The sequence below is a fragment of the Impatiens glandulifera genome, chromosome 9, assembly GCF_907164915.1.
Source record: "Impatiens glandulifera chromosome 9, dImpGla2.1, whole genome shotgun sequence".
Taxonomy (NCBI): Eukaryota; Viridiplantae; Streptophyta; class Magnoliopsida; order Ericales; family Balsaminaceae; genus Impatiens; species Impatiens glandulifera.
The window spans coordinates 24,988,320-25,010,854 of NC_061870.1; the positions used below are offsets into that span (position 1 = coordinate 24,988,320).

The following is a 22,535-nucleotide window of genomic DNA, read 5'->3' on the forward strand; positions in this document are numbered from 1 at the left end:
CTCCTTTTACTATTTTTTTTACTCTTTATTTATTAATTAATTAAGTCGTTTATATCCTTTTATTATTTCTTCTTTTATTATTTTTATATAATATTTTTCTTCATACTATATTAACATAGATTATTTTAAAATTAGTTGGGGACTAATATTTGAATATTATAATCTATAAAATAGTTCAATATTTCTATAATATTTAATTAGCTAGTTTATAGAATAATATATTTATTTGTCCTCCCCTTTGATTTTTACTCTAATTTGCATAAATATGACGACTATGTGTTCAACTTGTGGAAGAATAGCCGCAAATAAAATTTCTTTAAAAAGATTATACAAATAAGTATTTAATAAAAATACTTAAACAAGATATGAAAATATTAGAGTATCAAACCATTGAACTATTTTATACATTATAATATTCAAATATTAGTCCTTAAAAGAGACCAACTAATTTTAAAATAATATATGTTAATATAGAAATAAACAAAATAATAAAAAAAATTAGTAAAAAAAGATAAATAAATTAATAAATTAATAAAAAAATAAATAGACAAAAGAAAAGAAAAAATCTTAAAAAAGATAAATGAATTGATTAAATAATAAAAAAGAAAAGAAAGAAAAGAGAAAAATGAATATTTAAATAATAAATATTAAATTTTTTAAAAATAATTAACCATGGTTAATAAAGAGGTTAAATTAGCCAATTTTTAATATTATGTACATCTAAATAAATTTTTTTTAGTTCATATATCTACTGATTTTACATGTACATACATTTCAATAAGTTTTTTTCTTAAAATATAAGATAATATATATAATAATGATATTTTGTAATAAAAGAAGTGTAAGAAATTATAGTCAATGTTATATATATATATATATATATATATATATATATATATATATATATATATATATATATATATATATATATATATAATTGTAATTTTACAGGTAATCTAAGTATTAGATTTTTATATCATAATTCTACTACAAGTTAGACATAACTTAGTTTATTGGGATTTTATTATTCGTATATTGAACATACAATTTCAAATGAATAGTTACCTAAAAAGTACTTAGTTTTATTTTCCAATTATTTATTCAATTAGAGTAAATTAAAAAATAACATTTCTATAAATACTCACTCATCTTCTATGCTTCTTCAATAACCACACACAAATTTATTTCCTTGGAGCAAACATGGATCCAATTAGTACCTTAATGTTATACGCCTCTATAATCTCCATCCTCTTTGTAGCCATCATTTTAAACTTTCTCTCATCTCATAAACGATTAAAGAGAAACCTTCCTCCTAGTCCATCGCCCACTTTTCCGATTATCGGACATCTTCATCTCCTAAGCGACCTTCCTCATCGGACCTTACAAGAGCTCTCACAAAAACTAGGCCCTGTCTTCTCCCTTCAACTGGGAAACCGGCTTGCTGTGATTGTATCTTCCCCGTCCGCTGTTGAAGAGTGCTTCACCAAGAACGACATCGTTCTAGCCAACCGGCCATCTTTTATTTCTGGAGAGTACTTTGGCTACAATTGCACCTCCGTGAGTGAAGCACCTTATGGGGACCATTGGAGAAACCTCCGTCGTCTAATAACGGTCGAGATTTTGTCCACCACCCGCCTCAACTGTTCCTTATCCATTCGACAAAACGAAGTCAAACATCTACTTCGAGACCTTTATCAAGTGTCTTCTTCCACTTTTGCAGCTGTGAATATGAGGTGCGGATGGTTTTCAAATAAATTCATTTACATTTCTTCATCTAGATCCCAATCCACACATGAAAACAGAACTGTTAATTTCCATATATAGATCCAATATTGAATGATTGTGTGCTAATACTTTGTATTAATAAACAAGAATATAAACTAATGTTTTGTTACTAAGAATGATTTATCTATCATTTTATTAACAAAACCAAAATAAGGTAGAAACCTTCCACAATTGCAATCTCATTACATATTATTCATTATTGTTATCATCTTGACATTATTTAAGAAATTGACAAATTTTTGAAAAATTTCATTGACCGTTTGAAAAATATTTGTATACAATAATTTGTTTTTTTATTTCACTATTATTTGTATGCCAATTATTATCCATTTCATAATAGGATTACATTTACTATTTAAAAAAATATGAAAAAAAATATTAGTTCAATTTCTATTATTTAATTGTGGATTGAAAAAATTATATCTTGTTTTGATATGTTTGTAAAATCCTTATAGGTCAAGGTTATCAGAGCTGTCATATAATATTATAATGAGAATGATATTCGGAATAAAACGTTTGAACCAAAGAGAATTTTTGGATTTTGAGGAGGCTAAGGAATCAGTAAACATTGTAGATGAGCTTTTCCAGTTAAGTGTTGTATCATATCTCGGAGATTTTTTACCAATTTTAAGGTTATTTGATTATCAGAATTACGAAAAGAATTTTTCTGCACTTCAAAAAAAGGTGGATGCCTTTCTCCAACGCCTCATAGATCAATGTCGGTTATCTAATGACGGTAATTCGATGATTGATCACTTGCTTGTTTTACAAGAAAAACAACCAGACTACTATACTAATGATATTATCAAAGGTCTATTACTAGTAAGTGACCTAATAATCGATTATGGAGTTATTTTTTTCGGTTTCACTTTTAAACAAAATTATACATGTAGATTATGATACTTGCTGGGACGGATACATCTTCAGTAACATTGGAATGGGCATTGTCATTATTAGTAAATCACCCCGAGTCATTAAAGAAGGCGGCGGAAGAGATAGATGCCCAAATTGGCCAAGACCGCCTATTGGATGAATCCGATCTTGCTAAACTCCCTTATCTCCATGGAGTCATTTCTGAGACCCTTCGGATGTTCCCAGCGGCACCACTCCTTGTCCCCCACATGCCGTCGGAGGATTGCAAGATTGCTGGATTCGACGTGCCTCGTGGAACAATGTTAATAGTAAATGCATGGGCTATTCATAAGGATCCTGATGTTTGGGAAGAAGCAGAAAGGTTTAAGCCTGAGAGATTTGAAGACGGAGAAGATGAAAAAGGATACAAGCTAATACCATTCGGGATGGGTCGAAGGGCTTGTCCTGGAGTAGCCCTAGCTCATCGAATTATGGGATTGGCATTGGGCTCATTGATCCAATGCTTTGATTGGAAAAGACTAAGTGAGAATGAATTGGTTGATTTAAATGAGGGGAAGGGTCTCTCCATGCCTAAAGCTAAACCACTCGAGGTTATGTGCAAAGCTCGTGATATCTTGCACAAGCATCTATAATCATTTGAATTGATTTTTTATCTTGTCTTAGCATCTATCTATAATGGTTTACCTTTACATTGATGTACTAGCTCTTTCATTTTATTTTTATTGAATAAGATTATGGTTCTACAACTATATTTTCATCACCACTTTTTAAAACGAATGCAACTTATTCAAATAAGAAAAAATATTCTCAAAAATTTCCAAAAATTAATTAGTTCAGTCTTCAAACTTTCTCACCATTTAAAAAAAATTTCTAAGTTAAATTATTCTACTTTAGCATGCATGGGTAATATTTCTTATTTTATTTTTAATTAGAATAGAGAAGTAGTTTTTTTTCATCTTTTGCAACTTGATTTAAGTGGTTGTAATTTAGGCTTTTTTTGTTTGATAACAATTGTGGTAATGTTTTTTTTTTTTGGTCTTTTGCAACTTGATTTTAAATGGTTATAGTTATGTACTTACATTAATATTAAGACTTTTTAATAATAATAAACAAGAATTTAAACTAATGTTTTGTTACTAAGATTTATCGATTACTTTATTAATATACTAAAATAACATATATAGAAACTTTAATAATATTAATCGCACTTTGTAGATTCTTCAAAATACTATCATTTTGACATATGAGGATCGATTTAAAAAATTGAAAAATTCGATAGTAACTTGTTGCCTTTTTGGAAAAAATTCAAACAAAATAATTTTTCTTTCATTTCTCTTCAATGTGATTAAATTACTATTCATTTCATTTGTAATATTTATATGTACTATTTAATAAAAATTATGAAAAGGCATTAGTTCATTTTCTATTATTTAATTGTGACTTTGAAAAGTTATATCTTGTGTTGATATTTTTGTTAAATCATTATTAGGTCACGGTTTTCGGAGCTATCGTTTAATAATATAATGAGCATGATTTCGGGAATAAAATGCTTCAACCAAGGATAATTTTCGAAATTCAAGGAGGCAAAAGAAATATTGAATATTATAGACGAGATTTTCAAATTACATGGTGTATCACATCTTACAGATTTTTTTACCATTTTTAAGGCTATTTGATTATCAAAACTAAGAAAATAATTTTCCGGCCCATCAAAAGAAAATGGATGCCTTTCTCGAATGTCTCATAGATCAACGTAGGTTATCTAACGACGGTAACTCAATGATTGACCACTTGCTTGATTTACAAGAAAAACAACCGGATTACTGTACTAATGAAATTATCAAAGGTATATTACTAGTAAGTGACCTAATCATCCATCATGGAGTTCTTCATTTTTATTTTTTATTTGAGTTTCACTTTTTAAATGTATATATATTGTTGAATAAGATTATGTTTCTTAATGAATGCAACTTATAGAAATAAAAATGTATTCTTGATAAACTTAATTTTTTCTAAAATCAATTAATTTGTTCAAACTTCCTCAACATTTTTTTTAAAAACTCAAAGTTAAATTAGCTTAAGATCATAAAAGTAATTTGCATGAACAGTTATTCTATCTTTTTGGAGGTTCAACCGTTTAACTGGTTTATGAAACACATGCACTATAAAGTCTAACAATTATTAAATTAACCTAGATTGGATATTTAAGAAAATATTGTATGTTAGTATGTGTAATATTTTTTTTTCTGTTTTTGAAATGGTAAGAAAAAGTAGATTTTTTGTTTTTTTTTTGCATCTCTTGCAACTTCATTTTAAATGGTTGTAGTTTGGAGTTTTTTTGTTTGGTAGCACAAGTTTGGTAATGTTTGATCAAGATTTTCAATTTGAAGATTCTTTTTGGATCTTTTTCAACTTGATTTTAAATGGTTGTGGTAGTACGAGATTGTTTTTTGTTTGGTAGGACAAGTGTGATAATGATGGACAAGGTCTAATATTCATGAGGCATCCTTAATTATCAATAATTTTACCAAGTTTTTAGGTTATTTATTTGTAAGAGATATAGATTAAATAACTAATAATTACTAATTTATCACTTAAAAACACAACATTTTGAACTTGAAATTTGATTTATGTAAAATTTTAAATTAAGTAAACTCTTGTTATTTTAAATTTATGATAAAAATATTTTACTAGTTTATAAATAATTTTGATTTGATTTGATTTTACGAAAAAAAATGTGAATTTATATTTATAAATTAAAATAAACATATTTTTTATAGTGATTTACTTATTATTTTTAAATTATATTTAATTATATATAAATAATTATAATATTCTTATAAATTAAACTTTAATAATTTTAAATAAATTCCTGATATGACGAGTTTAATACTGAAAATCAAATTTAAATAAATTTTCAATTATTAATTTAATTATTTTGAGTTTTACAATAGTAGTCTGTGAAAGATTATTTTAACTTAGGCTTACACGGAGGGCAGAATCTATAGTTTATACGAAACATATAATATTTTGAAAGTTTCATTTGATTTATTTTTCTTTTGCCTTCTAAATCATTTTATTTTATTTTTGTTTTTTTCTTTCAGAAAAATATTTAATTAAAATTTTTTAATTAAAGACTCTTATTGAGAGTACTACAATCTGTAAAAATAGTTTTGAATAAAATAAAATGAATTTTTGTTAAAAGAAAATAAATCATAGGTGGTTTTGTTGGACTTATTTTACTATAGACCTTTCTTCTTATATTATTATAAAATGTATCATTTTATGATAAAGACTTCACAGCTAACTGATTTAAAACACCAACCCTTCAATTGAATATATATATATATATGCAAATATTTTTTTTTGTCGGCTCTAAATGCAGTACAAGAAAATAGTGGATTTGCGACGGAATTTATTGACGAAATTTTGGACGAATATATAATTTGCGACGATTTTTTGCTCTAAATAATTATTTTGAAAATATATGTGTCGCTAATACTTCGATGGATAGATATTTAGTCGGAATGTTTTGCGATGCTTTTTCCAATTATAGTTTTACGACAGTATTTCTGATTACATTTTTCGACATATTTTCAAACCGACTTTACGACGTTGTTTTTGACGAAATTTTTGACGAAATTTTCTACAAAATAATTAATTTTTAGCACATTTTATTTTAAAATATTTTATAATTTTTTTTACCAAACTTTTTTATATTATTCACGAATAAATTAAAGTAAATTTACATATAAAACAAAATAACATAACATAATTAATCATTCATTATCACAAAATAACATTATCAATAATTCATTTATCACTAAATACATTCAAATTAAACTGTAAACCCAAAGTCATTAAAACTAAAACATATTTTATAATAAGTCAATCACATATCAACGACGAAAGAAATAAACTCGAAGCTACAATATTTCCTTGTTGTCCCACCTTACCTGCAAAACAAAATTAAGATACTTAGACCGATAACTACAACTTGTGATGATATAGATTGCAACAAATTCAACAAGCTATAAAATCAACTTTTGTTTACCATAAAGAGGTAACAAATATTAACATGTGAAATATTAGAAATCATAATATAAGAGTATTGATATCACACTATTATACCGGTGTAAAACAAGTCAAACTCATCCAGTTAAAAAAAGTTAAAAAATGACAGTTCTAATCTGCATTTCTTATTACCGTAAAGATACGGATAAAAATAAGCAAACAAAGAAAAAAACAAGACAGTTAATTTCAAAAGGAATTCTGAACATGACCATATAAACAGTACAAGAATTCACCTTAACATGGCTATCATGAACTACGAGTTTTCATCAAAAGATGCCTGCAAAATTAATAAATCAGTATCAAAACAATGATTATTACAGGATGAAACTACATTCTATATGTTATAGACCATTTTTTAGAATATTAACTCACTGTTTAGCAATTCCCTGAATGATAAAAACATAAGACAATACTGTAATCATTAGAAAACTACATAGAATGTAATTATAAATAAGAAAAAGTTAAAGAGTGTAACTATAAATAAGAAAAGTTAAAGAGTGTAACAAGCAATTCATACACAATATGTCAACATTAAGTCTTTATCAAGGTTGATTGCATTATTGTCTCACTCGTTATCAAACTTCTACAAATTCTATCTCATAAAAAGGTGAAATTGAAGTCAAGAAGACCATGACAAATTGAGAACCCAACAATTAAGTTAGTCTATGCCAGAAGATCTACGGTAAATTAAAATTCTGAAAAGCCTTTTAAAAAATGTGATGTGCCCTTATATTTCATGCACTAATGATCTCCTAAGATATAGATAAGTTAAGTAACTGATGAATACACTACTGTGATTATGCTAGCAACAATCCTTAATTTCAGATTCTAAATATAAACTAAGATTATCAAGGGAGGGAAATAGTCTTCTGCAGCACGACGAGGGACGGAGAAACCACCATGAGAGCTAGTATTAGAAGCCGTTAGATATTTGCAGAACTTGTGAGGTGTGATTGATTTCTCAACTTCTTCCTTCTCAACTTCTGCACCATCATCTCCTAGTTTTCAATTCTCCTGAAACTGAATAAATAACAAATGAAAAACGGAATTCAACTTACAAGAAACTTTACAAAAGAATTTTAAAAAGAAATGACCTCAAAATGTCTTAAGCATTAGCCATTACAGATACAAGTATATGATCTTAACTTCCAATCAATGAGTTCAGAGGACTATCTTATTAATTATGTTTTATCTCATTCTCTAATTTAATTTAACCTTAGCAATGCTTGTTTGTAAGATGAGAATAATTTGATTTTTACTCATAACAGATAGGGGATTAACTGATAAACTGAATCATTGAATGTTTAAAACAAGAGAGCTTACAGAACAGGAGAAGGGAGGCTCGCGATAATGGCATGGAAGCGCGAAGCACGAAGGATCTTGCCAATCATAGTAGAAATTGAATACGTAAGTTCAAATTACAGTTTGCAGCTTGTAAACGAAAATGATAAACATAAATTAGGAGAATACATTCTCCACCTCTTCAAACTGAATAAGTAGAGAGGTATAATAGGATAGAAGATTCACCTCTGACTTTGGAGTTTACATTCTCCACCTCTTCATCGTGATCTTCATGAATCAAGTATACAACTTCATAGTGTCTCACTGCATATTAATAGATTAAACAATTTGAATTCAAATATTACTGTAATTAACAATTGAGAAGAAGACATTGCTTACTCCTCTTCGGTCCAAGATCACTTTCCAACTCAAGCTTCTGTTGTTCAAAGAGTTCTCATGCAAATCATGATTAATCCATCCTAAAAGTAGGCAAAAGGTAATAAGATTATTGATTAAAGCATATTCAAAAGACATTAGACTGACTTTCATCCTCATTTGTGAATTCAGGGAGAATTGTTCCATCTTCCTGAACTTTCTTCTGCAATGTTAAACCAAATATAACTTCATCTCATAAAGTAGAATCCAAAAATATTATTAGATTCAACCACTAAAAGCAAATATTAACAGATAAAATCCAGTGAATCACTAGCACTGAAATTCACACAAGTTTATCATTCTACTCTATTAAGACTCCTACAATTGTGCTAAAGTGGTTTACTTTGCCTTAATTAGGGCATTGTGATGAAATGATTCAAAATATGCATTATAATCTATAAAAATTTCTCAATCAGAGTCAAATTAAAATAATCTTTAAAGTCTTTTTGTAATGAAATGATCCAAAATATGTCAAATTTCTCAAAAGTCAAATTGAAATAACCCTAAAAGCCTTTATGCAATGAAATCTTTCAGAGCTCAACAAATCTTCAGATCAATATGTGAATGGCATAATACAGCCTAAAACTCAATTAAATTTCCAGATGATTCAAGATTAAACTATAACGATCTGCCTTTATCATAGGAATTAATATCACATTTAATTCTACAGTTATGCTTAATTAAGTTAGTATTTACGTTTTCTTGTTTTCAGCATTTTTATAGTCGTAGTTTATTTCTTTTGTGGTAATCTGTTTTATCTTTATCTTTGACAATAAGAAATCTGTCTTCATCTGTTTTTTCCATACTTCATTGTTCATCAGTTTCTTGCATTCTGCACAACAATTGGTATCAGAGCGGGTTAGATCCGATCAGATTATCACTATTTATTTTCTAGAAAGAGAATGTCTTCAATGAATCTGAAAATCGAAAAATTCACAGGGCGAAACAGTTTTGGTCTATGGAAGATCAAAATGCGAGCCTTGCTTAAACAACAAGGCGTCTGGGCACCATTGTCGAAGGAAAAGCGAAGATAGTTGCAGATCCGGCAAAGGAGTCTTCCTCTGGTAAAATCACTGCTGAGCTTGAGGTCTTGGAAGAGAAGGCACACTCAACGATTTTACTCTGTTTGGCTGATGAAGTGATTACTGAGGTATCAGATGAAGATACCTCATCGGTCTGTGGTCGAAGTTAGAGGCTTTGTACATGACAAAGTCACTAACTCACAAGTTGTTATTGAAGCAACGTCTGTTCAGTCTTCGTATGCTTGAAGGTAAGTCTCTTCGTGAACATCTTGATAAGTTAAACATTATATTACTTGAATTGAGAAATATAGATGTTAAGATCGAAGATGAAGATGCTGCATTAATTCTGTTGGTATATTTACCCAACTCGTTTGAAAATTTTGTTCAATCGTTCATTGTGGGTAAAGACTTTGTAACTCTAGAGGAAGTTCGGTCAGCACTTCATACTAGAGAACTGCGTCATAAGGCGAGCGGTGAAATTGTAGACAGTCAAGCATCTGGGTTGATTGTCAGCATAGTCAACTACAAAGGGTCTGGAAAGAAGAAGGATCAGAAATACAAAGCTAAAGGCCCTAGTGCTACAGACATCTACAATTATTGTAAAGAACCTGGTGACTAGAAGAATAATTGTCCTAAGAAAAGGGGTAAATATTCTACGGCTGCGATAGCACATAAAGACAGAGACACCGACTCGGAAGAAGACATTTCCCTTGTAGCTAACGCTTCTCTACACCCTATTGATACGTGGGTGTTGGATTCAGGGTGTTCATATCATATGAGTCCGAACAAAGAATGGTTCGATACCTATGAAGATTATGATGGTGGAAACGTTGTCATGAGAAATGATGTCATATGTAGAACGGTGGGTATTAGGACTATCAAAATTCTGACTGATGATGGTAAGATACGGACCCTAACTGGCGTTCGACATGTTCCTCAACTGAAGAAGAACTTAATATCTTTAGGCATTTTAGATGCTAAAGGTTTCAAGTTTAGCGGTGAAGAAGGAACATTGTGCATCAGTAAAGGTTCAAAAATAATACTGAATGGTATTAAACATAATACCTTGTATATACTACAAGGTAAGACGCTGACAGGTTCCGCTGCGGTCGCATCCAAATCTGTGAATCGGCACCTTGATGTAACCAAGTTGTGGCATATGCGACTTGGACATATGGGGGAGAGGGGGATGCAAATTTTGTCCAAACGAGATCTTCTATCTGGCCACAAGGTTACCAACCTTGAATTGTGTGAACACTGTATTTTCGGGAAAAATCATCGTCGTAAGTTCAGTAAGGGAGTTCACAAAACTAAGGCCACACCAGATTATATTCACTCTGATTGTTAGGGGTCCTGCTCAAGTTAAAGGTATAGGAGGTTATAGCTATTTTGTAACATTCATAGATAATTACTCAAGGATGACCTGGTCTTATCTTCTAAGACATAAGAGCGAGGTATTTAAGACCTTCAAACATTGGAAGGCACTGGTGGAGAATCAAACTGGAAAGAAGGTTAAGAGGCTACGAACAGATAATGGACTTGAATTTTGTTCGTCTGAGTTTAATGAGTTCTACATGGATATGGGGATTGCAAGACATCACACTGTCCGAGGTACACCACAACAAAATGGTGTAGCAGAAAGGGTGAATCAAACACTGTTAGAGAGAGTTAGAAGCATGCTCTCTAATGTTGGATTGGCTAGAAAGTATTGGAGCGAGGCTGTCTTAACGGCTTGCTATCTGATAAATCGTGCACCACACACTGGGATTGATTGCAGAATCCCTTACGAGGTATGGTCTGATAACGTCGTTGATTATTCTCATTTGAAAGTCTTTGGATGCACATCTTACTATCATGTTAATGAAGGAAAGTTTGAACCAAGGGCAAAACAGGTATTTTCATGGGCTATGGAGATGGAGTCAAGGGATATAGAATCTGGTCATCTTCTGAAGGTAGAGTAATCCTCAACAAGGATGTCACCTTTAATGAGAAGTTTATACTTAACTCCTCTATTAAGTCATCACTTTCTGGAGAAAATAATAATACCGAGAAACAGGTGGAGCTTGAGGTGGCTCCAGTTCAAGGGACAACTGACATGACACACGATACTGATAAGCCATCTGAGGAAGTTTATCAATTTGGAGCACCTGAAAGTCAATCTGGCATTGCAACACAACCTAGAAGGCAAATTAAAGCTCTTGACGGGTTAATTCATTCAATCGAGGGAAGAAAGATCTCAACTGGTCCTAGAAGTAGGACAACTAGTCCCTCTATGAATGATACTAAAGAAATAGTAAGTTATGCACTTCAGGTAGTTGAAGATGTCATACATAATGAGCCATCTTTTTACAATGAAGTTGTTAATGGTGTTGATTCTGCGCAATGGATTGCTGCCATGTGTGAGGAGATAGAATCACTTCACAAGAATAATACATGGGAGCTGGTTACTTTACCTAAGGGAAGAATAGTCATTGGGTGTAAATGGATTTTCAAAAGGAAAGATGGAACCTCTAATGTTGAAGGGACCAAATATAAAGCACGATTAGTTGCAAAGAGATTTAGTCAAAAGGAAGGTGTAGACTACCATGAGATATTCTCACTTGTAGTCCGACACACTTCTATCAGGGTACTACTCGCTATAGTAGCACATCAGGATCTGGAACTCGAGCAATTAAACGGTAATACGACTTTCTTACATGGTGAGATTGAGAAGGATATACTGGTGAGTGAGCCTGAAGGATTTCTTGTTCCTAGTAAGGAAACACATGTTTGTAGTATGAAGAAGTCTTTGTATGGACTTAAAAAGTCTCCTCGATAGTGGTATAAGCGGTTCGACAATTTCATGATTGAACATGGTTACAATAGGAGTGCATATGATTGTTGTGTCTATCACAACAAAATCGGTGATGGTTCTTTGATTTATTTACTCCTGTATGTAGACGACATGTTAATCGCAACCAAGAAGATGTCGGAGATTCAAAAGCTGAAAGACCTTCTCAGTTCCGAGTTTGATATGAAAGATCTGGGTGGAGCACGAAAAATTATGGGCATGGAAATAGTAAGAGATCGAGTTCAAAAGAAGATATTTCTTTCACAGAAGAGTTATATTTTGAAAATGTTGTCTCGTTTTGGGATGAGTACAGCAAAGGCTCTCAATACTCCTGCAGCTGTTACAGATCATTTGTCTGCATTCGCACCATAGTCTGAAGCTGAGAAGTTATACATGTCTAATGTACCGTATGCTAGTGCGGTGGGTAGTTTAATGTATGTCATGGTATGCACTAGACCTGATATTGCGTATTCAGTTAGTGTTGTTAGTAGGTTTATGTCTCGACCTGGTAAGGAACACTAGCAAGCGGTAAAGCGAATATTTCGCTATTTGAGAGGCACATCCGATGTTGGTCTCATTTATGGGAGTAATAACTAGTGTCTCGTAACTGGTTATTCGGACTCAGATTATACTGCAGATATCGTTGGTAGAAGATCAATGACTGGTTATGTTTACACCCTTGGTGACTCTGTGGTTAGTTGGAAGACAACATTACAGTCAACGGTGACGTTGTCCACTACCGAGGCTGAGTATATGGCGATAAATGAAGCAGCCAAGGAGGTTATATGGTTGAAAGGATTAATCAGTGACCTTGGTATCCATCATGATCAGGCAATTGTTTTTTGTGATAGCTTAAGTGCTATTTGTTTGACCAAAGATCAAGTGCATCATGATAGAACCAAACATATTGATGTTCGTTATCATTTTCTTCGTACTAAGAGGAGAATCAAAGTGAAGAAGATCAGCACACATCATAATCCTGCTGACATGTTCACGAAGCCGATCCCATTTAACAAATTCACCCATTGTTTGGACCTGCTAAATGTTGACAGTTGGAAGTAGTTTGATCAGGCTCTTGTTGTTGGGTGATACTAAGGCAAGGTGGAGATTTTTAACGATCTGCCTTTAGTATATGAATTAATATCACATTTAATTCTACAGTTATGCTTAATTAAGTTAGTATTTACGTTTTCTTGTTTTCAACATTTTTATAGTCGTAGTTTATTTCTTTTGTGGTAATATATTTTATCTTTATCTTTGACAATAAGAAATCTCTCTTCATCTGTTTTTCCACACTTCATTGTTCATCAATTTCTTCCCAACATAAACAAAAGGGAAACCTAACAAATTCAAGAAAGCGATAGAGCAGAGAATGGCGGCAATGAAAGTGAAGAAGCCCAATCCGATCATAAGGGAAAAGCCGGCAACGAATAAATCTAAGAAATATTGAATATTGAATCCTAGAGCCAACATTTCCCTTCTTCCTCCTCCTTTCGGATTCTGTCTGCAATTCAGGCTGGAGATGATGTCGCGTATAAGATTAGATTTAGATAGCCAATCAACCTTTTTCTTTTTGTTTTCCTAATTAAGTGGTTCATAATCATTAGGTTTTGATGGAACTCACCTCTTTGAACAAAACAGTTTCGAAAAAAAAACCAGTAGCTTCATCTGGTCTGGAGACGAAGCTATGAAAATCGTATTTCTTCTTCCCCTTACCAACCGCCGTTGCAATTGAGGATTTCCTTAGGCTTATAGAGATTTTCCTAATAGAAAATGAAGAGAACGATGCCGACTTTGACAGAAACAAGCAAGCAAGAGGTTTGTTGATAGAGAAGCAAGGAAGACGATGGTGCATCGTCTCCATCCTCTGTGTGTGAGAGAAGAAATCACAGATAAAATAAGGCGCGAATGAAAGTTAAGAAACATGATAATATTATTCAGGATTTCTACATATTTTTCGACGGATATATTATCTACAAATTTTTCTACGGCCATAGTATCTGTATTTTATCTATGGAATTTTTGACTACCCATATTATCTACGAATTTTTCAACGGCCTATATTATTTATATATATTATTTATCTACCATTTTTTCAATGCTCAATATTATCCACGTGCTTTGAAACCGCAATACTAAATATATTATTTTATTTATAAATTAATTTTCTATATTAAATATTATCCGATATTAAATATATTATTTTACTTTATATTATTTATAAATTAATTTTTATACAAACATATTAAATTAATTAGAGTTAACTATATATATATATATATATATATATATATATATATATATATATATAACAGTAATTTAAAATAATTTATTTTATTTTATTATTTAAGTAAAATTTTATCTTATTTATATATAAATAATCTAATTATTTATATATTTATAAATTAATTTTATATACATAATTTATTAAATTAATTAGAATATATAAAAAAATATTTAAAAATAATTATATTTAATTATTTAAGTGAGATTTAATTTTATATATAAACAGAATTTTCTACGAAATTTACTACGGCTATAGAAATTATGACGAAGGAAACGTGGAACATAACATCGGAAATTTGTGACGTATTTTCCATACTAGATATTTTTTATGATTTTTTCAATTAACTATATAAATTCGACGCTATATAAATTTAGTCGAAAATTTCATACAAAATATAGTATGAATTAATTTTATGATTTTGCCATGGAAATTTACCTTCTAATTTAGCGGCGATAATTGAGCATAGATAAATATCTTTATTTATTGCAACGAAAGTTTTCTTCATTTATTTATATTTGTGGCGGTTAATATTAATAGTTGATTAAATCGTCGCAATATCCGTCGCATATTTCCGACGATATTTATACGTCAGTAATTAATTGTCGCTAATTGAGCGTTTTTTTTTTGTAGTGATGGGACGCTTGATGGGGATGTTAGTCAACGGGTCGGTTTGGTTCAAGGGTCATGGAATGGGCATGTTTGGTATGGGTTGACCTAAGTCAACTGCTGATTACCACAGTCGACAAGGGTTATGGACAAGCATGAGGCACAAACCTTTCGATCGTCGGACAACTTTGTTGGATACGTGGTCCTTGATGAATAGTCTTGATCGCCTTGGATAAGATCGGAAGTTTGACAAGATTCCATTGTAGCATAAATGATTAATCCAGTTTCCCTCTTTTTTTTCTTTAAAAAAACAAGAGGCAACATATCTAAAATATGAACCGACCTAAATCTATTATATACACATTGTTATTAATCCAAAAAAAGGCATTAATCGAAATTTCTAAACGGCGACTGAAGAGACACCAGTCTTCTGGCCACTTCTTCATTTCTTCTTTGAACAAAACTATCTAAAATGTAAGTACAATGAGATTTGAATCAATCAGTGACTAGTAGAAAATCAGGATCGGCCCTAGAGTAAGCCCGGCAAGCCCTCGGGCTAGAACAGCTCATTTATTAAAAATAGTAAGATATTTAGTTAAATTTATTTTAATTTTGAACATGAGTTTTTGTAGCCTAGTTGTTTAGGATAAAAACTTAAAATTTTTATTTGGTTTAAACTATTGACCTAGGACAACAAAAAATATTGACCTTTTTTCTATCGGTGAGCAGTCTAAAACTCGGAGTCGACTTTGAGAAAACCTAAGCTTATATGACAATAAGAACAATCCATATTTTCAAATTCCTCTTTCATTTGAAAGTGGACATATTGCAAACATATGTATTAGAAATTGACAATCAAACATTTTGCTCTTTTGTCTTCTTTTTTTGGTTTTCCTCCCCTTTTCATGTCGTACCTTAGGGACCTTTTAGGCAACCTCGGTTTCTAAATATTTTCCTACAAAAATGATGTTATGATGGATCTATATTCCTATTATTTTTTAATGGACTATATGGGTCGACAACGAGAACAAACATCAACTTGTTCAATTCAATGTAAACAAAAAAAAGGTCAATCTGCGTTACGATTAATCTATGGACGCCACAAAATCGTCAATTCTCCAACTTACATTTGAAAGCTTACACGAGACAATTTTATATATTATAATAATGTATTCATATTCTTATGATTCTCAAAAGTTTTGAAATATCTCTTGTAGCGCCTCAAAATCTCTTGGCTATTTATTTTTTTATTTACTTTTAAAAATTTTAAAAAAATTTATATTTCTAGATTTGTTTCAAAAAATATTTTTAAATATTTTAAGTATTTTAAATAAATGTGAATTAATTTTTTTGATTATAGAGTTTCCACCTAATTTTTAAAAAATTAAGAAAAATGTTTAGCGTTAACATTGTTTTAGAGATTATGTTTTAGTTCGGATCTTGGTTACATTAGGGAAAGAGTTCTCGGGTTTACTCTCTACACGTTAGAATGACTGTATCTATTTTAAATTCTTGGCCAATTTGAAATTTAACGTTTTACATTTTTAATTTTTACAGATAATTTAAATACTATTATTGAAAACATTGATATTTCAGAATTAAAATGATACTTGTAGAAAGAATTTGATCGATTTTGTACATGTTTTTTTTGTTTTTCTTCCTTCGTTCTCTCCCTCTTTTTATCTTTTAGATATGAAGCCCTTTATAGGCAGACCAACTAACTCTGAATCTTGGAGAAGTTAGTCATCTCAACTAGTCATTCCAATCAAGGGTCGAGATCCAACCTCGAAGTCTTCATTTTCAGCTTCGTAAGTTAGGAGAATGATTACAGCATCAGTAGCTCCGTCGACGTTGATGCCTAATCGAGGAAGAACACAACGCAGTCTTCATCGATCTTATCAGAAAATATAAGGATGTATCTTCGTCGTTTTGTAAATGAGATGAGAGTGGATGTTTCATCTTCGTGTCATCGGATGGGAGAGTTTGGGATGAGAGAGAGTAAATGCTAAGGTTATGGGAAAATGAGAGGCTCTTTTAACCATGTGCGGAGGTTCCTCAACTTTTTACCTTTGTATAAAGAGAGGTAATTGACTTTTCTGTTTATTTAATTTACATCATAGGCAGACCATATGAGCTTTAATTTTGGTGTTGGGCATTGCCTCTTTCATGGGTTTGGCCTTTGTTGAGGCTTGACTCTAGTTTCTGGCTTGGGCTAAGCCAAGGCTTATGCTAGTTTGGTTTAAGCTTTTAACTTAAATTAAATTAAATTGGTTTAAGTCTTGTTTGGTTTTTTTATTTCTCAAAAATAGTCAAAATTATTGTTAATTTATTTTTATTTATTTAAATTGGAGTTGTAAATTTAGTTGTCTACAGAATACCCTCTTGGATAGAGTTTGAAAAACATTTTTATTTTAAAAAATGAATGTCCGAGTTTGAATAATAGACACTTAATTATAATCCCCAATATATCCGGGCTTATTTTATTTTAAAAAATAGACACGATAGTGATCAAACTTAACAAGGCTCATGGGAGGCAGACTTGTGTATCATAATTTTTTTAAGATCTTTATCTCTATCACTAGGATTATGGGTAATCTTTAATTTTGTTAGAGTTTTTGGTAGGTCAAGATTTTTAGTATGATAAGATATTTCTAATTGACATTGTTATGTTAATCAATTATTAATGATTTTTTCTTCAAAATCAAGATTCCACTATGGCAAATTCGTACTATCAAGGATAGTTGATAAAATGTTTTCCGTTACTTTTTTTATCCACACATTTATTTGTGATTTTAGGGTCAATCACTTACTTTTTTTTATTTAAAATGCCCCTCGTTAGAATTAAAAGTTTTTTTTATAACGATACATTTTTCTAACAAAATGAACATGTCAATGTAGTCTAGTGGTAAGAGTCGGATTGAGAGACCAAAATATCACGAGTTCGATTTTATCTGAAAGTGCTTTGAGTTGAAAATGAGAAAGAATTCAAATTGATATTTTTTAATTGAGGTTTAGTTCTTTTGAGACGATTACTTTAAAATAATGATCTTGACTCTACTCCTAATTGTTTTCTAAAATTCTTATTTTATTATTATTTTGTTTCTTGTAAGAAGGTTTATGTCTAGTCTTTCTTGTCTTTTGGGTTGATGGAAGATGCAGGGATGCATACGAGTACTTCTCGGATGTCATCACATTTGACACAATCGCTATGTTGTGTCATTTGCTCCTTTTGTCGGTGTTAATTATCATGGACAGTTAATGTTTTTAGGATGTGACTTACTGTTCAGTGAGGATTCAGAGTCATTTATTTAGCTTTTCAAAACATGATTGACATGTATGAACGGACGTGCTCCAAAGGCAATAATCACTAATCAATATTGATTAATGGCCATTGCAATTGAAAATGTATTTTCGAACATCCATCATCGATTTTATCTTTGGAATTTAATGAAGAAACTCCCCCACCAAATTGTGTGCACATGCTCATTATAAAAGTATAAAAAGACATTTAAGAACATTGTCTTCAACTCAATCACAATCCAGCAGTGTGAAGATAGTTGGCTAAAAATGTTAGATGAGTTTCCATTGCAAGACAATAATTGGCTGAACTCCTTGCACGTAGAACGTACAAAATAGATTTTGTGTATGTTAAATGCTACTTCTGGGCAGGCATTCCAACATCTCAAAGAAGTGAATCTATGAATGCTTTTTTTTTATGATTTTGTTCATTCTAAAACATTCCTTTAACAATTCGTAGAGCAATATGACAAGTCCTTAAGAGGAATATATAGAAGGAAAAGAAATTGGATTTTCATTCTTATAATTTGACTTTTCGAATTGTGAGTGGGTATTTAGAAAAGCAATTTCAGAGTGTATATACAAACGACATTTTTAAGTTGTTCCAGAATGAGGTGAAAGGGTTGATGTTCTGCAACACCTCCATACTTGAAGACGATGGGACAACAACTACATTTGTAGTGGTGGAGACCATACAATATCATGATGGAGAACATTGGAGAGATATTTCTTTAAATGTAAACTTCAACCAGACGGGGGCTTCTATAAATTGTCAATATAAATTGTTTGAGTTTAGAGGACTCTTGTGTAGACATATTTTAGCTTTTGAGAAGAATAAAGGTGAATATGGTGACGGCTAATTATATCTTGGACCGTCGGCGCAAAGATTTGAGAAGATGTTATCAAAGTATCAATAATATTTATGATTCTGATATGGGTGACAATGAAAGAAAACGGTATAACTATTATACTCTAATGATGTAAGAGCTCCAACAAATTGCAGCTCAATCTGATCATAATATTTCTTTTTATGCTGAAGTGGTCAAAGAATTGAAGGAAAAGTTCATTGTATATTCGACAATATCCGTTTCTACACCAACAGTTTCTACACATACACCTTCTACACCAACACATTCTTCATATACACCTTATGTACCAACATAATTTATTCACTCTCCCATGAGAGTAAGGGCTAGAGGTTGACCGCCAATCAAACGTAAACAATTTGTAAACGAAAGACTTATGAACAAAAGGGATTAAAATAAGGGAAATGACGTAATAACAACAATAGTGCATGATTCAACGCAACAACAACAACAATGGAATGATCTAGTCTTGACTCAATATTCTTTCACGTCACTTTTGTCCTCTCAAACATATCCAGAAGATAATACTTGTGGGGACAACATTAAATAAAAGTATGATTGTATGAAAATGTTGTATGTTGTAATATATATACTTGTGGGGAAATCCCTCATCTTTTATAACATTGTAGCAACTCTCTCTAATTTTTCAACTCTATTTCTAAAACTGCGAGGTCCCTTTTATATATTAGCGAAGTCCCTTTTCTTATATTTAAATTTCATATTATCTTAATCACATTAATGAGATATACATCATACAAACTCAAGATCAATATATAAATAAACTGTATCTTTAATTTGAAAATAATAAAATAGAAAAAATTAAATGAATCAAATGAATCCATGTTATAAGGTAGGGAATTAAAATGAAAGTTTCAGGCTCATTATTTAATTTGATTTGTATATTTATGTAATTGATTGCTCCACTTGTCTCCTATTGTCGTTGTGGGTTGAATTCAAGATTCGGAGCATGAAATGAATCCTTAACCATTTAAGCATCATTTTTGCATTTTTCAAATTGATCTGGCAATCACACTTCTTTATCACTAAAGTAAGTCTCTATATGTCTCATAAGGTATACTCCACAATCGACGTCATTCGTATCATTTTTCCAATTCATTGTAAGCTGTGTCGTATTGAAATTGGAGAAAGTATTTATTCTCGAACGTAATATCCTTTAGTAGCGTCCGGTTATCTATATTTTCATCTACTTTTTTATTCATGTGATATATTGTAAGATAATAATGTGAATTAACACAAATAAGCACAAATATCATCACATAAACAACATTCAAATTGGTGTTAGAAGCATTACATTGGACATAAAAGAATTATAAAAGAGACCAAACAATATTATTAAAGGGACCTAACAATATTATTAAAGAGACCTCGAAGTACTATAAAAGGAACCTAACATTATTATTTAAGGGACCTCAAAGTATAATAAAAGGGACATAACAATATTATTAAAGGGACCTCGCAGTATTATTAAAGGACCTTGCATTAATATTATTAAATGGACCTCTGAGTATAATATAAATGACCTAACAATATTATTTATAGGAATCGATGTTGTTAAAATTGTCTTGCCAATACATGGTCAGCAAATTGAAATTGGATAGTTCAGTAGCGACAAGACACTAATAAAACTGCAAAAAAATCCATCAGTTTCTCCAGTATTATCGGGACGTTCTCATAATTATTCTCAAACGGAATGCCTGCTAGTAGTGACTGGTTGTCGATAATTTCTACAACTATTTTTGGTAGGTTGTTCACTACCAAATGATACTTACACACATAGGCACAAAAATCTGCACACTACTAGATAATTGGTCTTGAACATTCCGAGCATGGCCATGTACAACACTAATTGTTTTTGTACATGGTCTTATACTGGACCAATTGGTCTTGTACATGGCCATGTACAAGACTATTTGGTCCTGAACATCCTAATCATGACCATGTACAAGACCAATTGGTTCTGAACATCCTAAACATGGTCATCTACAAGACTAATTGGTTTGAACATCTCGAACATGGCTATGTACAAGACCAATTGGTACAGTACAAGGCCATATACAAGACCAATTTGACCCGAACATCCCGAATATGGCCATGTACAAGACCAATTGCTCTTGTACATGGCCATGTTCAGGATGTTCAGGACCAATTGGTCTTGTACATGGAAATGTTCGGGATGTTTTGGGCCAATTGATCTTGTAAATGACCATTACAAAAACCAATTGCTCAACTTCTTAATCTCTAAACATAATTAAGCTAATCTTTCAATTTCAGAATTTCCATTATTGTATGTATTTACTATACCATGTTCTCAAATCTCCTAACTCAAAAACAGAAAATAGAAATATGAATAAAAAATGACGAGGTCATAGCCTTCTACAATTGTTATTGATTATAGTTTTGTCATGTATCTCCTCACTCAAAATAAAAAACAGAAAACAGTAATAGGAAAAAAATCTAGTTTTGTCATGTATCTTTTAAAAACTAATAAACTAATAACTCAAATTTCCTAACTCAGATACAAAAACAAAAAACACAATTAAATACAGTTTCCAAATACTGAAAACCCTAATTACAAGATGATCGTTTTTGGGAACTTACCTTTTTTAAATGTTGGACTTGGATGTCGTCAAGGGGCTGAGCCAGGATTTGAAATCAACTCGGGCTAATTTTTTTATCAAAAAATTTATCTAGGCTAGTTTGATAATAATATCAAGTAAACAAACAAAATAAACCAAGATTATTGTCACTAGTACCTTTTAGCGACAGGAAATCATCCATAACGATAGTAATTTACCGTCGTTATTGTCAAATACATACACAATATTTTGGACTACCCGGGCTACAGCCCGAGCAGCCTTGTACTTGGATCCGCCCTTAGATGTAGTTGAAAGAATTGATTCTCCTGAAAAGTAGAAGTAAAACGATTTTAGGGTTTTAGTTGTTCGCTAACATTATTGTTCGACATTGATTTTAGGCTTACCATTTTCAAAGTTTGTAAGGAAGAAAAAATTGGCTAAGTCCGAAGTCGCATAAGAAGGAAGAAGAAATCGCCGAATTCTAAAGTCTCGAAAAAATGAAAAGAAATAGCTGAATTTCAAAGTCGCGGAAAAAGAAAAGGTTCAAAAATGGAGAAGAAATCGTTGGGAGGAGAAGAAGAC

General features: G+C 31.2%; 2 protein-coding genes across 2 annotated transcripts; one reads left to right on the forward strand and one right to left on the reverse strand.

The window, feature by feature from the left end:
- Positions 1–1,184: 1,184 nt before the first annotated feature.
- LOC124916074 (cytochrome P450 81Q32-like) lies at positions 1,185–3,297 on the forward strand. Its single transcript, XM_047456809.1, has 3 exons — positions 1,185–1,733; positions 2,241–2,607; positions 2,679–3,297. The coding sequence occupies exons 1-3, from the start codon at positions 1,201–1,203 to the stop codon at positions 3,288–3,290; spliced, it is 1,512 nt and encodes a 503-aa protein (XP_047312765.1). The 5' UTR covers positions 1,185–1,200; the 3' UTR covers positions 3,291–3,297.
- A 10,114-nt stretch (positions 3,298–13,411) lies between these two features.
- Positions 13,412–13,822, reverse strand: LOC124916075. The gene is made up of 2 exons (XM_047456810.1): positions 13,597–13,822; positions 13,412–13,423 (listed from the first exon to the last, which is right to left on the reverse strand). The coding sequence occupies exons 1-2, from the start codon at positions 13,771–13,773 to the stop codon at positions 13,412–13,414; spliced, it is 189 nt and encodes a 62-aa protein (XP_047312766.1). The 5' UTR covers positions 13,774–13,822.
- Between the last annotated feature and the right edge of the window lie 8,713 nt (positions 13,823–22,535).